General features: G+C 34.7%; 2 protein-coding genes across 4 annotated transcripts; one reads left to right on the top strand and one right to left on the bottom strand.

The window, feature by feature from the left end:
* The first annotated feature begins 2,003 nt into the window (after window positions 1–2,003).
* LOC136202007 (probable purine permease 5) lies at window positions 2,004–4,500 on the top strand. Of its 3 annotated transcripts, XM_065992418.1 has the most exons (3): window positions 2,043–2,142; window positions 2,331–2,424; window positions 3,290–4,500. In XM_065992418.1, the coding sequence occupies exon 3, from the start codon at window positions 3,343–3,345 to the stop codon at window positions 4,405–4,407; it is 1,065 nt and encodes a 354-aa protein (XP_065848490.1). In that variant the 5' UTR covers window positions 2,043–2,142; window positions 2,331–2,424; window positions 3,290–3,342; the 3' UTR covers window positions 4,408–4,500. The 3 variants fall into 3 exon arrangements, with proteins under 3 accessions (XP_065848491.1, XP_065848489.1, XP_065848490.1); XM_065992419.1 differs by lacking the exon at window positions 2,331–2,424 and having other exon boundaries at window positions 2,004–2,142; window positions 3,335–4,500; XM_065992417.1 differs by lacking the exon at window positions 2,331–2,424 and having other exon boundaries at window positions 2,007–2,142.
* Window positions 4,501–5,797: 1,297 nt separating this feature from the next.
* On the bottom strand, window positions 5,798–8,968 carry LOC136202588 (eukaryotic translation initiation factor 5A). Its single transcript, XM_065993303.1, has 5 exons — window positions 8,778–8,968; window positions 7,904–8,026; window positions 7,753–7,809; window positions 6,376–6,450; window positions 5,798–6,241 (listed from the first exon to the last, which is right to left on the bottom strand). The coding sequence occupies exons 1-5, from the start codon at window positions 8,898–8,900 to the stop codon at window positions 6,137–6,139; spliced, it is 483 nt and encodes a 160-aa protein (XP_065849375.1). The 5' UTR covers window positions 8,901–8,968; the 3' UTR covers window positions 5,798–6,136.
* Window positions 8,969–10,355: the final 1,387 nt, after the last annotated feature.

The raw sequence follows: 10,355 nt of genomic DNA, 5'->3' as shown, positions 1-10,355 counted from the left end.
ATTGACATGGGTGTTGGATCTCCATCTCCGCTATATTTCTCCAAGAAGCGATATTTAAACCTTTGAGCATTGGATCCCGCAAGATGCGTGCACAAAGTAGGGATCTAGTATCCGTCACCTTTGGAATTCGAGTGTCTATGCCTATGTTTGCCATCGTAGTTCTCAGCTGCCTACGGATAAGCTCCACCTTTGATCCCTTCTTCTCTGGCTTATAGTCATCTTCGATATAAAGAATGTGCCTTGGTATTTCGTCCATCAATCTTTATGAGATCTTGGTACATTTTCTTTTCTTCCCTGCTAATGGCTTTTTTGGGATTTGGATTCTGCAAAGCTCTTTAGGTCTTTATTCTTGCCATGTGGGGACTCTTATCCATTTAGATACCTTCAGGTTTTATCCGTGCATGTTAGGGATTTTGGCACATCCACACGTTTATTTGTATTGTGATGGTCTGAGTCAGACTTTTTTCCCTGTCTCCTTTGGTATATGGGGGAGTTAGACCTAGCAGCACCTTTCCATATGATGCATTGGGGGAGTGATCTTCCTTGTATGAATCTTTCCAACTACTTTCATTGTATGAGGAAGAGAGCGATCAGGAGAGCGATCGTTCCAGCCTCTACGAGGGGTTCACTGCCTTCCTGTAGCCCTCCTCTACATATCTTCCCGCTAGTATTATAAGGACATGTTCCTCATTCGGGGACATCTACAGACAGTGTGCTACCGAGTAGAATAGCTGATAGAGTCTTATCTTTTGGCCAATTTAATAGTTTTTTCAGCATTGTCCAATTTTTTTTGTAATTCGGCTATTGATGTTGCATTCTCATTAGTGGCTTGTTTCACAATGTTGACGTTCTAAAGAAGTTGTTTGTTTATATGGTCCATCAATTCACTGCTAGAAGGCTCGAGGGCTCAAGAAATCTTTGATGCATTTATCGAGGTCAAGGAAGGTTTGGAGGAGACCCAATGGATTTTCACTAGCATCGACTAGTGTTTTGGGCTCTTGGACATGTTGTGAGAACGATAAGTTGGCTAATTTTTCTTGATGATCCATGATCACTTATTTGTTTCAGTGCACGCTCACTGCACCAATTAGATACAATAGAATCTGTGTGATGATACTCCGACATCAGTGAGAACTTATTCGATGTCTGAAGCAAGATAGAAAAAGGATCAAGGTGAGGCCGTTGACCGGTGATCCTACTTTGATGTCTACGTTACTAGAGTATAAGATGAGGCCGTTGACCGGTGATCCTACTTTGATGTCTACGTTACTAGAGTATAAGATGAGGCACTAAACAATTAAGAGTAAATATTAATATATATGTGTATATGTACCTTGACTATGAAGTCGTGTTCTATGTATAGGATGTGAGGGGCAAATCTGGTAGTCGACATAAGGTTTGTGCCTTAGATCCTTAAGAGGACAGATGTCACCTCCTGAACGATGGACATATTTTAGGAAGGTGGTAATATACCCAAATTGGGATGCCTTAATTCTATACGTGAATCGGGAGTTCTGATCCGAAGAGAATTTAGAGTGTCTGATGTGAGTTGAGAAGTACTTATTCATGTTTAGTTTGATCTGACTGTCTTCCTTATTCTAGGTGTTCCAGGCGGCCTAAAATGAGGATACGTGTATCCTAAATTATTCGAATGATATCACTATGTACTTTTTAAATTTTTTAGCTTGTGGCATATAAATGATGAAATTTTAACATGCTAAAGGCTAAAAAGACTTTGCGGATCCAGTTTAGAAAAAATCCTCCTAAACTTTATAAAGCGGACGGGCTAAAATGGTCTCCGTGGATTCTTGGTGAATGAGAATGAAATAGTTGTAGAGAAAAACACTATTTGAGTCAATGTTGTAAATAATAATATGATGGATCCGTTTTGAAAAGTGCTACAACGGTGATGTCCGATATGAAAAACAATGTTGACTTTTCGGATAAAATTAAAATTTGGTTGTTATTTTAATAAGAAAATCAACATATGGCAGAGAGAGAGAGTACAAAAGCTCCACATAAACGCTTTGGTTGGCCACAACTGAAAGTTAAGTTAGTGAGCTTATGAAAGGCATGAACGTCATTTCTGCTTTATTTTAGGGGCAACTCCATACCCTCACCTACCTCTGTCTCTGCAAAAAGGTATATGCTCTCTTTTACCCCTTTTTTCAGTACTAAAATTGATCTGGCTGGCTCTTTCTACAACTAATTTCTTTTCTTTTCCAGTTATGGTATATGTTCAATGTTTGTTGTTTCTCTCTATTTTATGAAATTTTACGATTATGAACTGACCTGGCTTTTATATTTGTGTTTTGACTGCAAATATTAAGAATTGTGACTCTAACAACTCAGACACCTGGGTGGAAGATTAAGGGGTGGCTCTATAATATAAGATGACAATCGGGTAGAAATGAACGGACTCCAGTGAGTGGGTTATATTGGTAGAGTGTATTTTCAATACATGTGCTAGCTTTTTAAAGTTATATGTCCTAAGGAATGAGTCTCAGTTCAAAATGGACAAAATCTACATGGTATTCAAGGTCGTTTTTGGAGAAATACATATCTAATCTCTAATGTACTGAACGGTGTTATTTTATGTGTAACCTCAAACCATATCAATTTTACTCCCTTCTAATAGAAAATTTAAACAGACTAGAATACTTTTATTAAATTGTCACATCTGATTTTTGAAACATTAATTATGTGTAAAATAGTTATTATGTTACTATAATATAGATATAAACCACTTGCCAAAATCACTATATTTAAGTCTGCTAGATATAAGTTACTCATGAAAAATTGTCAAAATTATTACTATATGTTATTAAAACAGTTATATACAACCTACCAAAATACACGAAACTATTTTAGTTATTGATAAGCTTGTTTGAAAGATCCAATGTGGTAGTCGAATAACTGTCAAATTAGTAGGTTCATATTTTCAAACTTGATCTTGTTTGGTAATATTATCCTAAAATTGTATCATTTCGTATGTCAGAGTAAACTTGAACTTTTTGCCATTGAACTTTCCTTATTGTATTATCATCTTTGTTCATCAACCTTATTTAGATCTATATCTAATCTGTCTTAAATTTCCACCCAAATTCAATGTATGGACTTCGTTTGTTCATCTTCCATGCTTTTGGAATGAATGAATTGAAGCAATTCAGTTGAATTTCACCAAGAAGATATTGTTTTACTACCTTTGAAGGCTTATTTGTGAATCCACAAAGCATTACAGCTTAAATTTTGGTCAATTTATATCTATTAACTCCTAATATTTCTGCAGAATGTGATGAATGTAACTTTTTAATCTGATCTGATAAACTATCAGAGGACAAAATGGATGAGGAATCAGCAAAACCTTCAATTTCATTATGGGAAAAAATGTCTAACACGAAGTCTCAGATGGTTGAAGCATACAAAAGAAAGCCATTTTCCTATTGGATTCTTCTACTTGTTAGCACTGCAGCAATGCTCGTGGCATTCCCCGCTTCGAGTCTTCTGTCGCGCCTATATTACGCAAATGGTGGTACAAGCAAATGGATTATTTCTTGGGTAGCAGTGGCTGGATGGCCTCTAACTGCTATAATTCTAGTTCCAACTTACTTCTCTTTGCACACTTTTCCCACTCCTCTTACTCTAAAACTCATTCTTTCTTATATGGTACTCGGTTTCTTATCTGCCGCTGACAACCTGATGTACGCATATGCCTACGCGTACCTTCCAGCATCAACTTCAGCTCTTCTAGCTTCGTCGTCGCTCATTTTCTCCAGCCTGTGCGGCTATTTCATCGTAAACAACAAGATTAATGTTGCAATGATAAATGGTATAGTGATCATTACTACTGCAGTGACCATACTTGCATTAGATTCAGATTCTGATAGATACAGCAATGTCACTAATGGTCAATATATCATGGGTTTTGCTATGGATATCCTGGGATCAGCTCTTCACGGGCTGATATTCGCTCTCTCGGAGCTGGTTTTCATCAAGTTATTGGGGAAAAGGTCGTTCCATGTAGTGTTGGAGCAGCAGGTTATGGTATCATTGTTTGCTTTTGTAATGACCAGCATTGGTCTCATTGTGAATAATGACTTTCAAGGAATGAAAACAGAAGCTAAAACATTCAAAGGCGGACCGGATTCTTATATACAAGTGCTCCTGTGGGCGGGAATTACGTTTCAGTTGGGGATTTTAGGAGGAACTGCAATACTTTTTCTGGCATCTACTGTAATGGCTGGTGTGCTAAATGCAGTGAGAGTGCCGTTAACTGGAATTGCTGCAGTTATATTGTTGCATGATCCCATGAGTGGTTTTAAGATTCTATCTTTAGTCATAACATTTTGGGGATTTTGTTCTTACATTTATGGAAGTTATTCTTCTACTAAAAATTCCTCACCATAGCCATTTCCTCTTGTCTAGATTTTGTTTTATAACAAAAAGATGATAATTATATACATGTAATTTAAAGATATATAAGTGGTTTTGTTTTAATTATTACTGAATTCCATATACTTAAGAATCAACCTTCGTAAACTCAAATTGTTGCTATCAAAATTAAAATTAGTGATTGTAAATTGTGTTCAAATATGCGTCTGCCTGCTTTTATATTTTGTAAATGAAAGAGTACTCTGATGTGTAAACATGGAATTAATAGCAACATGTTACTCCATTCGTCAATAATATCAGACACTTTTAACCATAATCTAAATTCCATTATTTATGGTTTTTAGACTTTCAATATTTTTTTTTCAAACTTAGGATTGTAAAAGTGTCTTGAAATTTAGAAAATATATTAAATTCATTGTATAGAATCAATGAGATTTAAGTTTATACATTAAATAATTTTGAATTCCAAATTTAAAACAAATTAATTGCTACTTAATCCTAGTGAAAACAACAAAAATGACAAATATTATAAAAACAATATGCATTGAAACATCAAATTTTAAATGCCTATTCTATATATTTAATATTTATATGCAGCCTTTAATGCTGCATATATCAAAACTGTTAATTAATACAAAAAAACAAGTTAAGAAAAACATAAACTCAAATTGAAGTCATTAGCTCTTACCCGATGAGCATTAATTAATATAGAACCACTCATGCCATTACTAATAGGGCTATATAGAACCACTCATGCCATTACTAATAGGGCAAATTATAGCGCTGATCACTAAAATCAAGGTCCATTTCAACAAAATTATTAAACTTTGTTTTATTTCAATAAAATTATTGATTTTTTTCGTTAAAAAAAAAAAAAACCAACAGGGCAAACTGATAGTTAAAAACTAATCATATATATTATATTAAACTCTAACACACCTCATACACAAATGCCCTCTTAAACGTGGAGCATGCACAAACCAGACTCATCCTGCCATATGTTTTTAATCTCACCAATTAGTGAAATTGTCAGGAACAGCTCATGAAACCGTTTTAACCAACAGCTCAAACTAATAGTTAAAACTCAATTATAGATCTTATATTAATCTCTTACAGATATCCGAATTCAACTCAGTACAATAATAAAAATATATATTTTTATTAGTTAAATTCTTATAATTTATAAGACATTAAACCTTGATCACAATAAAAGTTATTTATAAACATAAAACTCGATTAAAAAGTTCGAAAACAACTCTTTATCATGTAGTTTATACGTTAATAACAAAACTGGATAAACTGACTGGCACTATAAGACAAAAAACGAGTAACACTCAGGTGGGCAATTATAATTGATTTCAAGCTCAAAGTGTGTAGAATTAAAAGAATAAGAGCTTAATCAATAAAAGTTGAAGATCATGCTTTTTTTCACCAGAAATAGGAGAAAAACATATTTCTGAGTAAGGTTATTCCTCTCAAAGTAGCAGAAAAGATAGGAACATTTATATAAAAAATCCATCCTACCAAAACATAAAACATAATAAGATGAGGACCTGTCCCCCTTCCAACCTGTTGCATTACAAGCTGCTTTATGGGTCACAATTACATAGCCACAAAAATAACAAACACATCTTAAGTAGAAGTTTTGTTGTACATATGCTGCTTTGTATTTTTTATAACCTTCCTTCCTTCCTTGTTAGCATATCTTGCCCATCAGCTATAGCTAAATATTATAGCTTCCTTTTTAGTTCTTAGGGCCAATATCCTTGAGGGCACAGATCTGTTCCTCTCCCATGGAGGACATCACAGTCACCACAAGGTCCTTCCCTTCACCAAACCCATCTTTAATCTAACCAAACATGGTAACAAAAAGTTCAGTTTTTCGATAACAAAAACGCATCTGATTCATATGGAATTTGAGAAAAAAAAAATCATGTGAACACACGCACGACTAAGCAAGTATATGTAAAACGCTTGTTCTACCTGGCTGAGCAGACTGTCATCGGTGGGAAGCCTCAGATCATCCTTGGTGTTTCCATTTTCAGTCAAAAGACTCACCTTCAAAATATTATATCACATTTGGTTAACCATTTTATAAGAGCAAGGCTGAAAACAGCAACTACTAAACTTAAAACTAAAAGATTTTATCAAACACGCTTTGGGTGAACTCTTTCGAACATTAAGATAGACCCCTTTCCTAATGGGAATAAGAGTTCTACTGCTTAACTATTTAACTTTCCAGCTTCTGATAAATTAGCAAGACAGACAGAAACTTTAGTACAAACTCCTCATCTCTTCAAATTTTAAGCCCCTGCTTTTCATTCAAGGAGCATAACTTATCATAAGAGAGTTTTAATTGTAAAAAGCACTCCAACAAAGATTCAGATGGTTGAAAAGGAACTCTTTGGGGAGAAACAAATAGTAGGAAAGCAATGAAAATGACATGGGTATATATGCAGTGTTAATGAATTTAATTAATCATCTTGCCATGCACTAAGGCGCAAGGGGGTTGTGTAGCCTAGGCACAAGGGGGTCCTAGAGCCTAGGCACAAGGCACGTGCGCGCCTCAGCAACACAAGGCACAAAGGTGCACCAAACCAAAATAACATAGAAAATTATCAATAACAACACTTTGACATTTCTAAAATGACACAAATAGTCAAATAACAACAATCTTAATCATAAAATGCATGAGATAATAAATTCTAATTAACTACTAAGACATGACTATAAAAAAAAAAAAAAAAAGGGCGGCCCGGTCGCATTACGCGTCCCCGCTGAGCGAGGGTCCGGGGAGGGGTCCCACCACAAGGGTGTATTGGGGGCAAGCCTTCCTTTGCCAATTAAATTGGCAAGAGGCCGCTCCTAAGACTCGAACCCGTGACCTCTGGTCACACGGCAACAACGTTTTACCGTTGCACCAAGGCTCACCCTCTAAGACATGACTATAATTCATAATAAAATTTAAATCTAAAGACCAAAGTTCAACTTCAACTAAAGACTGAGTTAATAACTTATAGTCTAATAAGCACTACTTTTCCTCAAGCAAGACTAAACTCTTTAGTCTTTTGTGTTTTCTGTCCTTCAGAATCGCAGCTCATCTCTTTCCTTTCTTTTCCTTTTCTAATTTAATTTGAGCTCTTCATCATTAAAGAATTCCTATGGCTGTAAGTAGAAGCCAAAAACCCCTACAATTGTGCCTAGGCATGCCCCACTCAAGGCTAGCCAGGGCACACAAAGGCACAAGCCCATCGCCCTGCTCACACACAAAGAGGTGCTAACCCCTGAGGGGCACCTTTGAAAACACATAAAACATTCACCCAAATAGGCATTAGAAACTATGCAGTTAAACAAACTTACAAAGCCATCCTCAGAGATGTCGATCAGTTGATAATCAGTACGATTAACATGAGGAACCTGCAAAAATGAAAGTGAGTTAATGGAAGGCCAATTAATTTATCGGGGGAACATATATACCAGGAGAGACTAAATCAAAAGGGAATAGCATTACATCACAGTTGTGGGATGAAGGAACAATATCTTCAAGTTTTTTCCCATTGAATATATCAATTGCCACAAAGTGGCACTTAGCATGTCCATGTTTCCCTGTCTTTGAGGTTGAAACCTCTACAACCTGTTTGCAAGGAAAGGAAAATAAACGCAAATAAGTGGGCTATGATTTGCAAACACTAATTTAAGATTGAATACTGACTGCTACAGCATCACAGCAAACAAATAAGAAGCCTTCTATAACCTGCCACATTCCATGCTATGAAAAAGCTTAAAACTTTTAACTATATGCTTTCAGGTAAGATTCATACGTTTTACATTCAGATCTATAACTACAATAAATGTTCGTATAAAATACGAGATCAAAAAGTTTTACCTTTTAGAAAAGACCCAAAAAGCGGAAGATACTAGGGACACCCAGTTAGTATGGTCTCTGTGAGTTTTTATTTTCAATAATTTATTGCATCTAGATTGGTTATTTAATGAACTTAAAACAGAAATATGTTTCATAACTAGCAAAAATCCACCAGAAGTCATTTAATTTTACTCATACTTTGATGTTTTTTTTTCTGTTTACAGAAACCCTAAATCACAAATAGACTCGATAACAAGCATGGCCTAAACCTCCCGATTGATATATTCTCATAACAGAGCAATAATCGGAGGCGCATATATCATCAATTTCAACTACAAAGCTTCTCTCAGACATACACCAAAAAAGATAACGATTCTATAAAAGGGATCAAAAGACTGGAAAAGTAAATTGAACAAAAAGAGAGATCGGAATAAACGCATGACAGATCTGACGAAACTAAGAAAAACTTATCTGCAAATCCAGAGAATCAGAAATAAAATATAAGAAGAAGGAAAAGAACCTTGCAGGGACGATTCTTGATAACTATATAGCCATTTTTGCGGATAGTACCAGCTTGTTGAGGATAGGTCTTAGAAGCTCCAGCATCGGCCTTGGATTCAAAGTGATGTTCCTCGTCTGACATTTTTTGGGGTTTCCTTTCTCTTCTAAGAAAAGGAGCAGGGTTGCTAAGCTAAGAGATGCTCACTCCTCTTTATTGAAAAAATCAGAAGGGCAGAGAATTATCCTCTTTTAACTCTGGTTAATCATATTTTCCATCCTGGCCGTTCAATTTCTTATCTACAGTCTTAGAATATTCTTACTCTATATAATATAATATAATATATATATAACCACAAAAACAAGAGGCTTTTTTCAATAAAATAAAATTCATTAAGAATCAAAAAACAAAGAAAAGTTTACAAAATTCTGGAATTAAAATATTCGTAGAACTTTTGATAATTAAAATAATATATTTGACTTCAATAAATATCTCTTTGAAGTGAAATGATAAATCAAAACAATATGGATAAACAATAGACATAAAAAGCCCAATTTGGCTTTTAATGTATATGATATATATTTTTTTTAAGTGTATATATAAGAAAACATCAAATACAACAAAAAAGTAAAGAATAAAATTTTACATAAGTACTTTTCGGAAAAAAAAAAACTTTTTACATAAGTAAAAACTATGCATGATATAAAATTCATAAAGGTAAAAAAAGGACCCATTAAAGGTAAAGATAAAATAAGCAATAGATGAAATATATATTTTTTCAAACTCCAAATTTGCAGAGAAACACCTGTAATTTCATCTTCAGCATTTAAACTCTTCTGAATCTTCGGATCTGAATCATTTCTTTTGCAATCACATAGATGAAGTAATATACGTATAAGATCTACCATTTCTGCTCTTGCTAAAATAGAAAAAGTTAAAAATAAAAAGATAATAAACAACAGATGCAATTCAAACGGAACAAGAGATTTGGTGAAATATATGCAATCCAACTATAATTTATTGAACAAAGAAGAAGAAAAATAAAACAACGCAATGGTGCAAGGAGGAAAAAGGAAGACAGTCTTTCTTTTTCCTCTTCAAATAGAATACTGCAACTCGAAAAAGAAGAAAAATCCAATCAATAGCAAGATTAATTGATGAAATTAGTAAAGAATTAATGAAAATTGAAGAGAAGGAAAATGAGCAGTTTGAGAAATTTTGTTGACAGAGCGCAGAGAACGGTTGTAGTTTTCTAATATGTGTATGATACAATTAAATGTGTAGAGTAGTGGTTCCACAAACTTTGATGCCCAAAGACAAAATAATGATTATGTTTAACAAATAGAGTTTTTTTTTTGGTAAGAAAGGAAAGGAAAAAACAAAACCAACAAAAAACCTACACCGGGATCAGTCTAGGAAGGCTGACTCCAATCCTATTCTCTAGGAGAGAAGACAAAAGAAAAGAAGGAGGAACAGATAGGGTAGAAACACCTAACATTCTCCCATGCCCAGCAGCTGCTAAGCGATCCGCCACGCGGTTTTGCTCCCTAAAAATATGGGAGAAATTAAGATACTCAAAGGCAGGACGAAGCCTCAAAA

This window comes from Euphorbia lathyris, chromosome 8 (assembly GCF_963576675.1).
Source record: "Euphorbia lathyris chromosome 8, ddEupLath1.1, whole genome shotgun sequence".
Taxonomy (NCBI): domain Eukaryota; kingdom Viridiplantae; phylum Streptophyta; class Magnoliopsida; order Malpighiales; family Euphorbiaceae; genus Euphorbia; species Euphorbia lathyris.
The sequence above is the reverse complement of the archived record's forward strand: the minus strand, read 5'-3'. Positions and strand labels throughout refer to the sequence as shown.